The sequence below is a fragment of the Scophthalmus maximus genome, chromosome 8 (assembly GCF_022379125.1).
Source record: "Scophthalmus maximus strain ysfricsl-2021 chromosome 8, ASM2237912v1, whole genome shotgun sequence".
NCBI classification, from domain to species: Eukaryota; Metazoa; Chordata; class Actinopteri; order Pleuronectiformes; family Scophthalmidae; genus Scophthalmus; species Scophthalmus maximus.
The window spans coordinates 11,616,257-11,635,729 of NC_061522.1; the positions used below are offsets into that span (position 1 = coordinate 11,616,257).

Below are 19,473 nucleotides of genomic sequence, written 5' to 3' on the forward strand. Positions count from 1 at the left end.
TCTTTCTCTCTCGCCCTCACCCTCCGTCTGATGCTGAGCCCCGCTGTCCGTCCTCCCACACAGATTTCTATGGATAAAATCCCGATGGTGTCATTTCAAATTCCTTATAGCTTGGTGTGTATTTTTGCAGCCTCCATATTGTTCTTCACTCGAGGTAATTTTCCTCAATTTTCTTTCCGGAAAACTACATGGTATGGATCAAAGTTAAAAGACGGATTAGAAACGTTGCTGGAACTGAATTGACAGTGGATCCTTTCGTCAATGACACAAAATGGAAATAGGGGGAAAAAAAGGACATTTAAAGATACTTTCTTCCTGGTTGTGCATACTTTGAGTGAAGGTTGAGTTCACCGTGTGCTCATCACATACACACTAATGACCATGTCAAAAAATGGCTAAGCCAGATGTCATCTTCAGCTAAATAAAATCATCACTTATGACTGTAAACAACAAAAATACTCCTTTTCAATAAGCAAATGATAATGCAGAGTCCAAATTTCTAAGATGCTGACCCACAACGGACACGATAAGCAACATAACTGAGACATTCGCTAAATAACAGTCGCTTACAGAGGGGATTTTTCATATTACAAAGAAACTGCCTTTTCATTTACCAGATAACAGTTATTCAATCAAAAGTTGTTGTTTTTTAAATGAAAACATCAGGCTTTCAACTGAATTTTTACGATTTATTTTGCAGGCGCTAATATAAGGCATACGGAGTAGCCTCATCTCATTTGCATGACCGCTGTAAAACTGGATAATACAAGTCAAACTATGGCATAGCGATTTTATGGTGTGTGTGTGTGTGTGTGTGTGTGTGTGTGTGTGTGTGTGTGTGTGTGTGTGTGTGTGTGTGTGTCTGTCTGTTCAAACACACTGTGTGGTTGTGTGGGTGTGGCGTTACACCTCGTGTGGCACTGGGCAGCCAAGATAAGAGCTGATCCTATCCATGCCTCCCTTCTGCAGCACCTACCCGCCCACCCACACACCCACAACACACACAAACACACACACTAGCACAAACCAAGTGTGGTACTCAACATGCCACTGTAATCTCATTTTATAATCCCAATGCCCTGAACATAAACACGCACTCTCACTCGTAATCAGAGCCACAAACACAAAGAAGTCGACTAAATCCACATTTCACTTTGTCCGTACTGTACAGTGGCAAGTTACAATGATACACACCTCAAAAAATACAAAGGCCAACTGAGGTCTCAGAGTACAAGGAACTGCAGGGCCAAAGTAGCACCACTCGTTCACACACATGAAGGTACAGAGGGAAAACACTCGTACCACAGCTTTTAATTTGAGACTGAAAATACTCTTGAACACGGTATGACAATACTGAGGAGAAGAGAGGAGAGGAGAGATCTTACCTTCCTCATCTGTGAGACAGAGAAGCTAACCTTTAATACACAAACACACTCCATTCTCAAATTCACGAAGACTTTCAGTGAAACACATACAGACAGACACGCACACTCTGATGTGATCGACCACCCCGATAGTGAGCCAAAGCTGACTCTCTAAGCCTCAAACAAAGTTTGGTGTGCACTGACCAAGACCAAGGGGACAAAAAAAAGAAGGAGAGAATTGGGGGGAGCAACAGAGAGAGGGAGAAAAAAAAGTGTGACCACTGAGTGAAGTTTAACCACTTAGGATTCAAGTTTAGCTTCAGCACACCCCGCCTACACCCTGTATTCATTCATTCATTCATTCTCTCACACACACACACACACACACACACACACACACACACACACACACACACACACACACACACACACACACACACACACACACACACACACACACACACACACACACACACACACACACACACACACACACACACACACACACACACACACACACACACACCTCTCTCTCTACGGGTGGGAGAGGCACTGAGCTGGATTTTGGGAAGCTCTGCTTTTTCCTCCCTTGTTCCGTCTCGTTGCTGCTGCATGGCTGCCGGACAGGCAGACGGCCCTCGCTCATCCCTCTTTTCTCTACTATCTGTTTCTCTTTTCCTTATCCATCGTCCCTGCAGATCTAACCTACCGACAGCTGCCCCTCACAGCCCGGTGACAGATAGCCACTCGGGCCACGCATGTGTGTGTGTCGTCATGTGTCCGTGTATTTGATAAAAAAACAAACATATTGTGAAGGAGCCAGAAAAGATTAGATTGTAAAAGTATGTGAACAAGTGACACCATTTAAGAGACAGAGAGAGAGAGAACGAGGATGAAAGGATTCAATTTCTGTGGGTGAGAGGGGGAGACTAAGTGTAGTGAATGCGATTTGATGTTGATGCTGAGATGGGTTTTAGGCGTACAAATACTATTAGTCACTGCTGTGAGAACGTGTTACTCAGACACACACACACACACGCACAAAGAGTGAAAACACAACCTCTACAAGAGACAACACACAACAGGGCAAATAAAAAGCTGAAAACAATCTTTATATTTATCCAACAGCCCTCAGGCTAGGGATTTAACGGTTACTGTAGAATTCAACCAGCCAGATCTCAGTGATCTCACATTTGCCTCCCCTCCCGCTTCTTTTCAAAAATGAAAAGGAGTATTCGAGACAAATTACCAACAACAAAAAAATAAAGAAATTATCCATATTTTCAATTTCAATCCTTATTAAACCAACACCAGCAGAGAGTAGGAGAGCAGGGTTTATCAAAGCTCTGTCGCAGTTCTATACCTTATAATCATTGTGCACAGTATTTATTATATGGCAAATAAAATTTGTATATGCTATCAACTGTAAGTACCTCTATTGTTTGTATATTGCAAATTTATTTCCATCCCCCAAAAAACATTTTAATAACTAAGTTTTCCAAAATCCTCCAACAGCTATCGCGACATCATCTGCGTTTTCTTAACTGCAGTTGTGACCAGCTCCAGCTTTTTTTTTTGTTTGTTTACATACCATTTTGATTATATTAGAAGGACAGGCGATGGCAGGGCTTCTTAGCACATGTTCTCTTTTGGGTTTTGGTTAATGGCTTATTTCATAAACATTTGGTTGGTTGGTCTGAATATTCCGGGACAGTCCCACCAACCACTTAGTTCTTTCTGTGTGGAGTTTTCACGTTCTCCCCGTGTCTGCATGAGTTCTCTCCGGTTCTCCGGCTTCCTCCAACAGTCCAAAGACATGCAGATTGGGGTTAGGTTAAATGGAGACAACAAATTGACCATAGGTGTGAATTTGAATGTTTGTTTGTCTCTGTATGACGGACCTGTGATGGGCTGGTGACCTGTCCAGGACAATTGCCGCCTCTTGCCCAATGTCATCTGGGATTGACTCCATAACTTTCCAGCCCTGTCTGTACGTCTTTTAAAGTTGATATACATTAATTTAAGTCTCACATTTTTGGGCACTGTGTTTTTAGCAAACATTACTCAAGCATAGGTACATAGGGACTTTTTCACCTGCGGATTAATACACATTTGGTGCACTAGTGGGTATTTATTTGCAGCAGAACAGCTTTAAAATAAACTACATTTAATTGTAACGAAAGAACATGTTAACCAGTGCAACACTGTGGCCCACTGATGTCTTTTTTAATTAATTTTACAGAGACACATGGGTATAAGCTATATCAGCCTTCACAGACTAGTCTTGTTAGGATCAATTAATTGTTGGTTATTCATGAGATTCATAACAGTGAGAAAAATGTTGGGCTCCCTTTTTGTGTGAGCACACAACTTACCCCCAAAAACCCCTTAGAATTAGTGTGCAGTATAGAACTGGGGCACAGCTCAAGACTGTTGAGGCTCGTCCCTAAAATTTCCTTGCTTTCATTTCCTTTTTTTTTTTTAATGAAAAACCCCTCCCCCATCCCTCCCACTTTAAGACCCCTTGCACACCCATGGCCCCCCCATGTGCAGACATGAGGTCAAGCTCCATAGATCACAGAGAGAAGCCAGACGAGTGAGAGGGGGGGAGACACAGAGACCTAAAATCCTCCTTTCCGCCAAAAAAAAAAACAGGCCAAAACCTTGAGCCTTCCCACCAACTCCAGACCCCCTCCTTTAGCCCAGTTGTGTGTAGAGGAGGCAGTGGGCACTCTTGCAGAAACATCAGCCCAGGAAAATTCAAATGAGAAGAAACGGTGTGTGAGAGAGAGAGAGGGGGGGGGCGGACACAATAGAGAGAAAATAGGATAAAAGAACGAGATGGAGAGCGTTAGGTAGGAGGGGAAGGGGGGGGGGGGGGAGCTGCAGAGAAGCTGGAGAGTTTGCTGAGGCTGCAGGTTAAGATAATGTGTAGATCTGAAAAGATTTGCAGGGTACATTTTTATTCATTTTTTGATTACTCCCATCTCTCCCAGTCTCTCCTCCTGCGTTGTTGTCTCTCCCCGTTTGTTTGTTTTTGGCATTAGCGTTATGACTGTTGGTATGCGTGTGTATGTACACATGCATGCTGATTAGAACTGGAATATTTTATAAACACAAATATTCACACTTGCACAAGCCTGCACGCACGTATCAATACAAAATGCACACGAACATACTTAAAGATGGATCAGAGCAGAGAGCAACTGGGCAGACAGTGCCAGGAATGATAATAGCGAACAAATTTTTAAACACGCAGACACACATGCTGTGTATGTACGTACAAACATGAGCGCGCACAGATTGTTCGTGGTGTGGCTCATCACTGTGCCCAGTCCTTATCAATGGGCTGCACGTAGGCTACGTGTTCTGAAGGAGGTGGACCGCACAGAATGACAAAATGCTTCTTTTCTCCTGGTCACAAACATATTCAAATGCAAAACCACATGACACGACACAACATACCTATACATGAGGCGACACATAAACAGAGACACACCTGTGTTGCCACCGTCAGACCCTCCCTCCAGGTTGAGTGAGATGGACAGATCTTCTTTTTCTCGCGTACCCCGACCCAGGATCATCCAGTTCTCCAGATCTTCTGAATCTGATGAATCAGAAGAATCGGACTCAGATTTGGATTCCGACTCTTCTGAATCAGATTCTGAGCTGCTGGAGTCCACGGTCACTGGCACGCTAAGAATCCTCTTCCTGTTCTGGTTTGCCTAGATGACCGAAAAACAACCATATTGTAAATGTCAATTCAAAGCTTTCAGTTTCCCCATTATGCATTCAATGTGAATAAAATTTAAATAATAAAACATTCCATTCATTCAGTGTTTCACATGAACCTCATTTCTTATTTTACAGAATGAATACAATCATACAGTATTACTTTTGGTCAACGCTCTGTTACAGAAGCAAGTCTACAATAGCATTGCTACATTATTTTCTGCAGCACCACTGAGAAATCAGAGCACAGGGAAAACAAAATGGCCTATGTGTTCAAGATTCGATCAAAAACCTGACACTATCTAAATGGAAGACTGCTTGATGGTGCTGCGGATGAAGGATAACTAAAGGTCTCTGCAGAGAACCAAGGATCCACTAAATAGTTATTATAGTGACAATTCTGTCTTCACACAATAGCCAGAAGGCCATAGATACATTACCTGTAATCATCCCCCTGGTCATTAAGAGACCCCTTTCTAACAAACTTCCTATTTAAGTAATGGAGGACGGAACCCACAGTCCAAATTCTGTGTTAAAATATAAATCTGAAATTGAACTTAGGTTGATGAAGTTAGATCACTGAGCTACATAATCCAAGTGCATATCTTTCAAAGTTGCTAAAATGTTTGTCTTTTCCACAGGAAGATTACACATGAGGAATATTCTCCATGATCTCTGGTAAGTCCAGATGGTTCATGATCCCCAATCTTAATCCCACAACGTCAACAGCTCGTGAAAAGATGGTCTTCACATGGATATTGTTAGGATTTTATCACTACTACTCGTCTTGCTGATACTCGGTTATTTTTTAATACTGTGCAAAAGAGCTACAAACTGTTAGCTTGTTCACAACAATTTGCCAATCAGGAAGTAAATGCAGTTGACTGTGTCATCTTTTACAAACATCTCCGTTGCCCGTCGAAACTACAGCACAGCCCCGGATTTTTCAAACTAAAACTGGGGTGATCGGCGTTTCCTAACTTCACCGTTTAGGCACTTTAAGCAGGCGTTAACGAAGCAGCAGTGATGCATTTTAAAGCGAAAAACTCAGTAATGTGGATGTAGCCTTATTGTAGGACAAACGCAGCATCTCTCTCTGCCTTCTACCTGTTGTGCTGGTGTGGATGTCTGCAGTCGGTGTAAGGCGTGACCCTTCAAGGAACAGACCCCTTCCTCATCGGCAGTGTCATCCTCAGAGATGGAGATGACATCGGGGCCAGAGTCAATCACGATGACCTCCTCTAAAAGGGATGATGGCGTCCCCTGACTTTTAGGACCACTCTTCCCCCTTTTCTGCTTATCACGTTTCTCTTTCACCTTCTTTAGGTGCTGCTGTAGAATGCTCATGTTGAGTGATGGAAGTCCATCATCTCCAATGTGTTCCAGTTCTCCGTCAGCATCTAGATTCATTTCAGTCGCCTCTGGCTGCCTGCTGTCCTCGCCCGCCACCATTTCACCTCTGTCCTCCTGCTCCTCCATCTCCCCAGCATTAGAGGAGTAGTGGAGCTGGCTATAGAGGCGGAACTCCACCTCGCTGTTGGCCTCTGACCCCTCAGAGTCTCCGTCATCCTCTTGGTAGAGATCATCTTCCAGCTCCTCACGGTCTTGATATGCACAGTACATCACCCTAAAACACACACACACCTCGGCAGCATCCACACACAGACACTCACACCAGGGTTGATGGTGACCTCAGTGTCTGAAGCTGAATGCAGGGATAAAATCAGACAGACACAGAAAAAATGGGTGACAGGTAATCATATCGTCACAATAAACAAGTTATCACTGCACAAAATATCAATATTGTATTAAATTGGCCCTTAAAAAACACCTCTTTTACTATTACTATCAATGATGCATACGTCATGTTGTTGCTCATTATCTCCTGTAGCTTGGTCTATAAAATATCAGAAAATAATGAAAAATTCCTATCACGGTAAGTAAATTATTCAAATTTGTTGTTTTGTCCCCTCAACTATAAAAAACAGTTGTTGATTAATTCACTGTACATCGACAAATCAATTAATCAACACAGCATTTTAACAGTTAACACATTTACGTTGCCGTCAAATATGTGGGAAGCAAGTTACCAGATTATCAGAACCAGTAACAAAAATGACATTTAGATTTTCTTATCCATCACACAAATTCTTAGATAACGTTTCTCTTAAAAGCTTTTGTACGTTTTCATTAAATAGTAATGCAGTTGAAAACGGGGACTTTCCAAATGTTCTGGTGGATTATAGCCTTGCTTCATGTTGAAGGAAGTTTGGTCCCAATCTCCTCTTCTGAATTTTTTTTATAATATTTTGAGACATCTTATGGACAAAACTCACTGATAATTTGCTGATGAAAAATGATCATTAGTTGCTGCCTCAAAAATACAGTTTCTTAAACTATCATCTACAGCACTGAGGTGGACACATGACAGCATCAATTACAGGAAGGGTACAGTTTTCGGTTTTGTTCTGAAATCCACTAGGGCTCGTTAACAAAGCTGAGACAGACCACGGTTCGGCTGTGCTCAGATACAGTATAGATATATATATATATTTCTTAACTTATAAACAGCTTGGATCCCAATCTATCATCTGTCTGGTGCCGATTTTGAAATACACTTAACGTGACATCATATATGATTGATTGTGCAAGAAATAGCTAAATTATCAACATACAACACTCTGTAACACACACTGGGCTGCTAATTTTCCCAAGCTCTGGCTCTCTAACTCCCTTTCTTTCACACACACACACACACACACACACACACACACACACACACACACACACACACACACACACACACACACACACACACACACACACACACACACACACACACACACACACACACACACTCTGAACAGAGAGGGGGCATTGGCCCATTGCTCTGTCCAGTCCTGCGTGTCTGTGCCATGATGGTTGGAAATGATTGGCTCCCAGACCGCACACACTGCTGAAACGCCACGCTAGACAGTCACAAGCTGCCCACCGGGGATTAAAGGGACAGAGAGAGGAGTCTGGGGTGAGGGTGTGCAACAGTTTTGAAGTGAAGCAGAGCACATGGACCTGGACCTGACAAATGACTGACTGTGTCTTACACTGGTGGAATTTAAAGTGCTGTACAGTCATGGTCCACCAACACAGGTGTTTTCACTTACTCTGCCCAATTAAAACCCAGCTCAGGACTTTTGTACACACACACACACACACACACACACACACACACACACACACACACACACACACACACACACACACACACACACACACTACATAGAGTACTTTTTACATTTGATCATTTAAGGAAACAACTTCTGTTCTTATAATTTTGAAAGCAGGACTCCAGACTCTAGATATGTTCATGTGACCACGATAACTTCAGAATAATACAGGTTGTAGGAGAGTTTCTCTCCCATCTTTGTTCAAGAGCATCGTCTTTGATTCAGGGCAGTACTTTTTGATTCAATGTTCAGATTTTTAATAGACACATTAATTGAACAAGTTCAAATTGATAAACTGTTTTTTCTTGAGAATTAAATAACTTCAGTAAATACATAGCACACAATTCCTACCTACATCACAGGTCCTCCCTATGGATGGGATGATCTGAGATTATTTTGGTGAGTTTAATGCATTGACTGGCAAATTAATGAGGTAATACTAATTTTTCTTTTACTTGGCAGGGCACCTAGCTACCCAAGTGCCTCATTTAGTAGTATGACACTTTATCCAACCATTTGACTATTTGAAACAGTGTGTTGTGTACACAGTATTCTATTTTTAATAAAGTTTAATCAGATGATCACCGGTATTTAGTCCGTGTGTTAATGTCAGTCCTTCAAAAAAGACGAATAATTGAGTGTTATTCTTGGAGCAGAAGTAGAGGTGGTGGAGGGGAATAAATAACATGGAGTCAAGTCCACCTCAGCAACAACCCAATAGACGGGAGATGCAACACAGAGGCTGACTACAGGAAGGGACAGAGCAGACTGAAGCACCACAAGAGTTATTTTAGAGTGATCCTATCACTAGACAGTTCAAATTAATTTAATAGTATAACCTAGTTCTCTGTCAGTTTTTAGGAGAGGTGACAGACATAATCAATGGATCTATTGATTGGTTAGAAGATTATTAGATGAGAGTACAGTGACAGGTTGGTCTGCTGCGCACACAGCCCTCTGTTTCACTAAAATACAGGCAAATGAGCAGAAATCTCCGAGAGTCTATAAGTCCCAATTCCCTCTGGCTGTAGTAAGCGTGGTGCTAGCTGCAGCTAGCTTAGTGCTAACTAGCTAGTAGGTAGACTGAGGCACAAGTTAGCTCCGTAAGAATCAAGCGTTACACGTATACAACTCACTTAGCCCCGATATACTGGAAAAAAACAACGAATACTGTCGCATAGCCGCGATTGTTTGAGGTTATTTCCACGTGTCGATTGGCCATAGTTAGCATGTAACCCTCCTGTCTGTCCACGTGCTTATGAGCAGCGGGTCGGATGTAAACAATGAAGCGCCACAGTCACAAAACGCATGAAATGAAACGGACACGCGGCGCCGACGTCGCTCCACACCACCACTGTGCGGGTTTCTGATTAAATGTCATCGAGCAGGAGCTCACCTTTATGCAACACAGTGGAGAGGTTACAGGAGTCGGGGCTACTCTCCTGCTTCCATCCAGAGGGAGACAGACAAACTATTTCCGGGTTTGACCGGGGTAAATAGGTTGGTCGACCGTAACGTTACACTGGGTGTCGTTGTTGTGTGCTGGTTGGATAGTTCGAATCGCTGTGTCCGGTAGGAACTCTGAGTTTCTCTTAACAGAGGATGGTTCCAATTACCAGGCCTTGTTGTGATGAAGAATTCCTTTATTATTCCTTAGGGTGTCTGTGTGGTTTCTCAGAAATTGTGCTTGTTTTTCTGGTTGGTGCTCTCAGTCCAGTTTTGTATTTTCAAATGTGGTCAAGTGTCTCACCTCTGTCTCTGCTGTAATTCAAAAGATGGGATTCCCAGAGGATCCACTACCTGTTACAGTTTATGCAATTAGTCTTTTGATCCATACATCAATGGGGATTTCAAGAATTTGGATTAGAGTGAACATTCACACTGTGCAACATATGAGTACAGCGACACACTAAGCAACAAGCACTATACAATAATGGCATAAACAACACAAATCTAACAAGTTAAATGCACACAACTGTAGCGAGCACAATACTATAACACAACTCATAAATACTATTACAGGCTAGCAGTAAGCTGTGAATCACATCATTTAAATAGAAAGAAGACAACTCTCCAATTACACTTACTGCTAAACAGAAACGCTAACAGAGTGTGGTTTTTTTTTACAAATATTTGTGGAAATCCAAACAAACCAACTTAATTTAAGAACATCCACCGTATTAACAGAATATATTTCACTTTTGTTTTTATTAATTGTTTATGTGGGGCATTAAAACTGTGAGAGAAAACCACCTCAGTTCTTTGAAAAACATGTAAGATTGAGATCTGTGTTAACTAGAATGCATCACATTATTTATGCAGATTTGTCGGCTGCACGTTCATGCTGCAACAAAACTCATGTGCTACCACGTACCAAAGGTGTTCGACTGGATTCAGGTCTAGTGTACAGGGAGACTATTGAAGTTCACTCATTGTGATGTCCGTGACACCAGTTTCATACAACTTTGCGTGGTATGCTGGAACGAGACATTAGAAGATGGTAAATTGTGGTCATAACAGGATGCACATGGTTAGCAACAATGCTCATAGTCTGTGACAATCAAACCATGACTGACCAGTATTGAGGGGCCTACAGTGTGCCAACATTTCCGACATCATTTCACCACAAGCAGTATCCTGGACTGTCGATACAGAACAGGTTGGCTCCATGGATTCATGCTGTTGACATCAAATTCTGACTCGGCTGCCTGTGTGCGCCAGTGGAACTCCTGATTCATCAGACAAGAATACATATATCCAGTCTTCAGGAGCTGAACCTGATGGAGTTTGCTGCATTTATCCCCCTCAAGGTTCGACGTGTTGTGCTTTCTGAGATGCTTTTCTGTTAGTAAACACAGTAGTAAAGAGTTGTCTGAGTAAATTTAGCCAGGGTGCCTTTCTCCTCTAACCTCTCTCATCAAGGTGTTTTCTGTTCAGAGAATTTTCTGGTCACTGTAAACTCTAGAGACTGTTGTGTGTAAAAAAAAAAAATCCAAACCTGGGCTACAAGCTCATAGAAGACATCGCTTTATGTTAAGGGTCCCATTTTCAGAAAAAGAAAAAGAAACTAAAACAGAAAGCAAACAGACAAAAAAGACTTCCAAAAGTAAGCCATCTTCTTTTTTCGTCTCGTTTATAAACAGATATTTATAGTTATTTGTGAGTGGTGGAAAAAACCTTATACAAAAAAGGCATTTAAATTTTGAGTTGTTTGAGGACCTTAAAAGTCACTATTCCTTTTGTGTTGACATAACCTCAATATCTTCAGAGGTGGCTCTGCTGATTCAAATGAATGATTTTATCCCAAACATTATAATATCAACCTGATTTTCTAAAAAATAGCCTATTGTTATTGCTGTGATGTGAAGTTCCTCTAAAATTGTAGTATTACCAAACATTTTCATCTGGTAATTTCCCACAGTCATTTCTCTCAACTTGCTATCACTCTCTCTCTCTCTCTCTTTAATAGTCCAACCTTCACACGCACATTCTATGTATTTGTGGAATACCGTGAGCCTACATCACTGTGGAATATGTACTCCGATAATAAAATGTAATTATTGACATGAATTTGTGTATGAACTTCTTTACTTCTGTGGCAACATATCTCGGTCTGCAGACAAAAGTTCCAGCAGGGCCTTACACTCTTTTTTAACCACATAGACTATTGTCAGTCTGATGGATGCGAGGCACTTTCACCTTTCTCAATGAGGCACAAATATTAGTTATGAAATGTCAGAATATGTCTGTGTGCACACTGAGTGTATGCAAGCATGTCTGAGTGACTAGTATGGACCTTCAGGCCTGAGCTATTATTACATGTTGATGGGAATGTAAATCTATATGTAAATGTAATTCAACAGACTAGCTATCGCCATCAGTCATATTTATAACACATAGAATAGCGCAAAATTATGCCATCCTGGCTCTCCTGCAGACTGTGTAACATTAACATCCATCTTTTCCTCCCTCCCATATCATGACAATAATTGTGAACTCTGTATAACCAACTATAGGCATTGCCGTTGTAATGATAGTGAGCGAATGGCGTTATGATTGAGAATCAGAGAGTGAATGCCATCTGATTCCAGAGGTTTCTCCATGCGTGTCAACACAGGAAAGGCCATCACAGAGTTGGATTGTTTCCTTCCAAAGGTTAGGCTGCACCTCATGTCTCAACACTATCACCGCTTTTAGCCCATGTACACATCTGACACACATGCACACCCTTAATATCCCGCAACTGTTTTGTTTTTGGGAAGTGTATATAGGGGGCCCCCGCCTCCCCCTCTCCTCATATCTCTCCAAATTGGACGCAGGTTTGGGATGCCTCAATGCCTCAGTGAAATTGTGATGTGGCTGCCTGATTTTGGGGTCCATGCATTTGCCGGTATTTACTATTATTATTTTAAAAAAGGTGGACGAGACTAGGCTGGCTGAATGGAAGCATCTGGTTCAGCAGTTCATCTCCGAGTGTCCAGACCAGTGGCGTGTTGAAGATGGATGGAGTGTCCAGGACGGGGATTTAAAGTCCCCTGATTTCCAATCACACATTCCAACGGGATGGTTCTGCCTGATGAATGATCTTTATTGAAGACTGGGAGTTAAAAGAAGCATGTCATTGCTCTCGTTTGATGGTGTTTGTATGTGCAATGGTAGCTCCCACTTTCATTTCGCAGCAGATGCTGCAGCCAGCACTGCGATGGAGTGTTTTATCAAAACAGGATTCTCGTCAGCTGCTCTGGTGTATTGGCAATATTCTCCAGCTGATGACCGTTGGTGGACAAACAAGTGCTTGACTGAAGACAAAAAAAGAGTTGATTATTGACTATTTATTCTTTTTAATTTATACACTGCCCCGTGTTTGATTTTGGGAAAGTTAAGGTACATGTATAAACAGTGCTTAATGTATAAAATCTTTAAAGATGTGTGTGTATTAAAAGTCACTTATTTTAAATTATCAAAATTAGTGACTATTTTGATCATTTATTAGCTGTTATCTACATCTTTAAAGCAATTTTTATTTTAAAAGCTGGTTGCTTCAAACTATAAACTAACTGTCTGTCTGTCAGTGTGTGTGTGTGTGTGTGTGTGTGTGTGTGTGTGTGCATCAACTTTCTCAACAAAAGCTTATTTAATTTAGTAAAAATTTGGCTTGTGTGAGGGGTATTTGTGATGCAGGTTTCTTGAAAAAAAAAGTTGTCTGACAGAAATTCTTCCATCTATTTTAACTGTAAACTACATGTGCAGTTACCATGGTAACCATGCATGTTTTCTATTGAATTGAGACACAAAACCTTTGATTGTTTTCTGTTTCGTGTTTTCTTTTTTTTCTTTTTTGGCGGTCCTTTATTGGTTAACTGAGACAAGACTTCAAAAATTATAATAAAAGTTGGTCGCAGCTGTAAAATGTATTGTTTGGTGTCTGGGAAACTTGTCTTGCATCTGCTCAGAACTGTGGTTGCATCAACTTGTTTCAGTTCTGTAACAGGAGGTCTGCTTCGCTTTCTGTTGTTGAAGCAGGCTTCCTTGTTACTGTATGTATGTAAATATAACCAGGCAGCCGGTATCAAAGCAGCCAGGCAGGAGGAATTCCCTCTGAAAAAATAAAATAAAATAAAGACTCGCCCTGGATCAGCGCTTCTGAACAAAAATGTCTCCCATGCATCCCCCCATACGGGGCCCTCTGAGCTGGAGTCATTCACACAAATACTGGATGTACAGCATGTGTGAATCCAGAGTCCCATCACCATATTTTTTTCTGCACCGTACAGACTATGTCCTATCACTTCGGTGAAAGTTTGATCTTTACAGTCATATTAGCACGGGGGTTATATTTTCATTAATTCCAATAACTATCACATCATTAACTAGCTTTGCAGCAGAAGACATGAAAGGTGTATCAGAGAGGTTCAGTAGATTCTGCAGTTAATATGATGAGTAGAGTCTACAGTCATATGATAATAATCATAATCATATACTAATCACTGGCACAGCTCACGCACAGAAACCAAATGATAAAACACAGACGGAGGGGGGAAGAGAACATTTCTTTTGGTTCCGAGGGGAATTTTGCTGTGCTCATTTTTCCAACATGGAATCACTGGGCCTTTGAAGTCGTGACCCCATTTAAACCATTGCTTTGACATACTATTTTAATTTTCTTTTTGGGAGGCATTTTTGTTAGAGAGTATGCAGAACAGAGCAGACAAGAGATGGTGTTGCTATTAAATGGTCAGTGTCTTAAACCAGCCAGGACAAATCTTAGGGGACAAGGTTTCATAAAGGAACTGTTTAATAATCAGACCTGTAAAAATAGTCATATATATATACATACATTTATCATAATGATGAATTACAGAGCAGTTTGTGGTTAGCAAAGTGGATGAATCTGGTTATTCTAATCCATCAAGTTTTGCCCAACAAATCACAGCACTACAGAGGCACAAAAAAAAAATTTGGACATGAGCTGGGCCCCTACATAAAGGCCATGTTCACCTGTGATGATGAGAGGCCACAAGTAGACTTTTTATAAAGGTCACAAAACAAAAACAGTTGGGAACATTTGAGGTCCTTTTTTTGTAACCAGTAGATTTAAGATCAGTAATGCTGAGGGTGTCTGATAATCACGCTTTTTCAAACACAAAGAGAGAGAGAGGGGGGGAGTGGAGAAACAGCAGTAAAAGACGAGAACAAGAGAAAAAGCCTGATAACATCTTTTCAGACCGGACCAAGTGACTTGTGTCTTTGGGGATTAAATTTGGGAACAGAAGTGCTATGCAAGCACGCGCACAACCCCCCCCCCCCCCCCCCCCCCCCCCACGCACACACACACACACACACACACACACACACACACACACACACACACAGTGTCCCTGGCACCTCTTTCTCTGCTGCGAGTAGAAAACCATATTGACAGGAGCCTTGTCCGCTCTTGTTGAGTCGTCACGCTGAAATGTTTACTTTTACATACAAATAGCCTGGTGTCATGTTGTGTCACATAATGTTTCATGGACAAATAATATGTCCCATTTCTCAATCCGCCCTGCAGCCCTTAAGCCCCCTTCCAGCCTCTATAGTCCCAGCGACACCCAGGCACCACGGCTGCAAAAAAAGGGAACCTCATGTCCCCACAGTGGAGTACCACCCTGAATTAAATCCCAGGGATACAGAGGTGAGCTCAGTCAGCACTGTGGATCTGGGGGTTTCGAGGAAAAGAGGAGGAGAACACATCAGCAACACAGGGAAGTTTTTATCCAAGTGTTAGTAGATGTTCCACTGTCGTTTGTGAATAGAAATGTGAGAGAAGGTTTGATTTAAAGTAGAAATTTTTTTGTGTTATTTTTTTTTAACAGACCATATGTTTAAGAGTACAGGACCAAGGGCACATTAAAACCTTGAGTTGGGAAGTTAGGAAGTAAAGATTTGGATTGTTCAAGGCAAACACAAGAGAAAAGAAAAAAGAAAAGAAAAGAACAATAAAAGAGCTAATATAAATATTGGGGTGATAATAAGTGAATGATGAGAAGATTTTTTTGTTTTGTTTTAGAACGACTGATCCCAAAGTTTAGGACCAAAGATGACAAATGCTACCTTCATTTACACCTAAACTGGGGCCTGCTGTAAATTATAAATAATGTAGTAATTTCATCATGGTGAAACAATAAAGGAGTACATTTACCCAAGTACTGCACTTAAGTATAATTTTGGGGTAGTTGTAGCTTATACTTTCTTTACTTTTCTACTAATTCAATACGATTCAGAGGGACATGTTCACATTATATTCTTCGCCATTTATTCATCATCTGCACTTGTGGTTAAGTTCACTCTGAAGCAGGTGTGATAAGATGTTGAATAACTCAACACGTATACAAAAGGGCCATTCTTCATAATAATTTTGGATCATGTAAGTCCATTTTTCTCCCACTTGTGGACTACTAAGTTGAAATCTGAAGGTAAGACTTTTACCTGAAACGAAGTATTTCGACTGTTCCAATAAAATGGTTCCAACTTTGATTTGAATAAATGCTCTGCCCACGTCTCCCTCGACAGTTGATGAGTTCTAAAAAACGGCAGTGATTCTTCAACAAGTCGACATCCTCATCGTAGCTGCTCTTAAGTCTAAAAGCTTTGAAGCTTTGTGTCTCCCTGTGGTTTACACTACATTTAAACGGTCTGCTGGAAGCCCACACGTCCCACCGAGACACAGAGCATCTCCCCCTGTGTTTACGTGTTGACTTATTGTTCTAATCGTCCCTTTAGTTCTTCTGTCACTCGCTTTAATGCGATTCTTTCCGGTTCCGCTCGGTCAGAGCTCGGGTCACCGATCCAGCTATACTCCCCCCCCCTCATATTAATGACATTAATTAACACGCGGGTGATAAAGCAAACAATTGATGATTACTATCGAAACTATGGCGAATTCCTCGAAGAGGTCCTCTGGGCTGAGCAACACCTCAAGGATATTTCAAATAAATGAAAATGACCACATATGTCCACTTATAGACATTGCAGTTTGGCCTTTTTAAAATAAAGGCAACTAATGCATGAACTGAAGTCGTTGCATAGATATTTTTTTTAAAACATAAAAGACGTGACACTGATTTTCTTGTTATTTTTAGATAATGAAAATATGAGAATAATAAATGGCTAAAAAAGAGTTTACTTCTAAACAACTTCTAAAATTTTTACGAAAAGCAAAGTTTGCTTTCACGGTGACGAATTACCAGGTTGACAAAATCAAAGTTAAAATGTTCATTTTATTATCCTCAAAATGTGTCCATTTCATATTATTAGGAATTGAATTTTTAATTATAACAAATTGATTAATCTACCCGTAGCTCATAGGAAGAGGGGGGGGGCGGTAAAACCCGAATTAAAACTTCTGTAGAATATGATAACTCGTTTTCTTCAAACCGCTGAATAGCAGATAATTGCAGCGGTTCTATCCTGAGAGCTCACAACGTTGAGGAAATGCACTGAATAATCCGCAGACGTGGCCTCGCATACAGATTCAACTTTTTGGGGCCTGCGAAAAGATAAGGAAATGAAAAGTCTGCATAAGGTTCGACATCTTGTCAACGGCCTCAGGGAGTTGGACTATATGTATCAACAACAACAGCATCGACGTGTAATAATTCGGAGGGGGGGGGGGGGGGGGGGGGGGTACAAATACATTATAGCCTATAGATTTTTAAAAGATTCACTTTGCGCGTTTCTAATACTGTATAGCCTACATCTTGTCCCCGCCTCACACATATAAAAATGTATTCTAATTAGCTCCTGTGACATCTGCTCACAGCATAAATCAACATTGTCCTGATGAACATGCCTATTGTTTTTTTTTTTGTTGTTGTTTTTCTTTTTATCTGTGGCCGCCCGCAGCTCAGAGCTGGACCGACACCTCACAGGAAACACGAGTCCTTCTGTGTTGTGATGTGGCGGCGGCGCGAGCCGGGGGTCAGGGTCGTAGTGTTGCAGCGCGAGGCGACAAGCGGCGCTAAATGGCTCCGCTTGTCTCGCGCTTTGTTCCGCACTCAATTGTCTCGGGGCTGCGCGTGAACCCTGAGACCTGCAGCGATGGGGATGGAGGACAGGACACAGACACGGAGGGCGTCATGCACCCAGTCAAGAGACACAGACACTGTAAAATATACGTATATATGTATTATTAGAATTTAAAAAAATATATAAAATGTCCGTATTTTCACAGTTTGTGGTCAGGTTCCGTTGGGATTTGATGGTGATAGCTCTCATATTCCCAACTGTTTTTTTTATTAAAAGTTGCCTTGACCTCAACACCCTTTCCCTCCATTATGCCCCCGCGAAATGTCATATTTCATTTGCTTCGTCCTCCCCACACGTGTTCCCCTGGCGTGTCAACAGTTTGTGACGCATGCAGAGTCAGATATTTCTGTTTCTTTTTTTTTCTTGTTTTATCTCCGACCCTTTACTTCCGGTTCAAACTCCAGTCTGTCTTGTTGGACGCACCCATGTCCCCAACTATTTGAAATGTCTCCTTCAAAGAGCGAAAGGTTCTTATAGCTTCTAATTCCAGCTCTTCAACTGGAATGTGTGAATATTCACATAAGTACAGGCTCCCCTTCCTTTGAATTGTGCTCACCTCTCTTTAAATGGGGAAAGGCGATTACAGAATTGTATTTTATGTCACGCTTGTTGGTAAGCGTGTGACACCAAAAATATAATTTGGTAAATTAAAGTGTGGAGAGGGAGGGGGAAGAGTACGACATTTGTAACTTTTTCTACTAATTCCATATGAACTCTGGTTATTTTCAAAGTTGTTTTATTTTATTTTGAAGGGCTGCATCTGTGTTTGATTTTTGTTTCGGCTGCCATAGGCCAAAGGATGCCCCGGATTAGTGGACCTCACTTCTGAAAGGAGTCAAACCTTCTCAGTTGATTTGAGTGTCTTCGGTGAATATTTGCTTTAATAAAACGAAAGAGTCAAAGAGTGGAAATCTTGTCTGTCATTGTTCCGCCAGAAAATAAAGTTTTCGTAGAGAACCAAACAAAGCGGCGAGAATCAGTATGAGTGGAGAATTTTCCAGTTGGCAAATTAATATTTAAACGAAATGTTATGCGCGCACAGGTGTGCGTCTGCGAACAATCAGAGCTGAGCACCGGAACTATCCGTTCGGTGGCAAACACTCTGCACACAGCTCATGCAGCAGCAGCAGCAGCAGGAGGAGGAGGAGGAGGAGGAGGAGAAGACCGCGCGCTCCAACTGCATAGCGGTGAAGTTGAAGTTGTCATCCCGGGGTTGTGCGCCTGCTCCACGCTCTTTCGGTTCGTGCGTAATTCGTAAAGAGCACCGTGCGTAGCAGGGGTACACTGGAAGAGAAGGAGCTACGTTTGGAGAAAAGTCTCATAAACGTGTCTTGTGTGAGTTGCTGACGGGACACTGGACATAAATCCACTGAAGAAGCAACTTTCTCTTGTTTTAAAAGTTTCTAAAAACTAAAGGAAACCTGCGCTGCATTACGCGCAGGCTAATTTCAATGTTACCTACCAACATGAACAGCTATCTGCGGGGTGTGTCCCAGAGGAGATGAATCTAACATGGGGGGGGGGGGGGGGTATGGTAGAAAGACACATAGAGGGAGATTGGGGCGGGAAAGTTTAGTAAAGTG

At 41.7% G+C, this 19,473-nt stretch overlaps 1 protein-coding gene across 1 annotated transcript in view; it reads right to left on the reverse strand.

Moving 5' to 3' along the window:
- zcchc7 (zinc finger, CCHC domain containing 7) overlaps positions 1-9,842 on the reverse strand; it is a 45,652-nt gene extending 35,810 nt beyond the window's left edge. The window contains exons 1-3 of the mRNA XM_035638600.2: positions 9,717-9,842; positions 6,204-6,801; positions 4,864-5,089 (exon numbers count right to left, since the gene is read on the reverse strand). Of these exons, the coding sequence (XP_035494493.1) occupies positions 4,864-5,089; positions 6,204-6,719 (742 nt within the window). The 5' untranslated portion in view covers positions 6,720-6,801; positions 9,717-9,842. The remainder of the gene's footprint in view (positions 1-4,863; positions 5,090-6,203; positions 6,802-9,716) is intronic.
- Between the last annotated feature and the right edge of the window lie 9,631 nt (positions 9,843-19,473).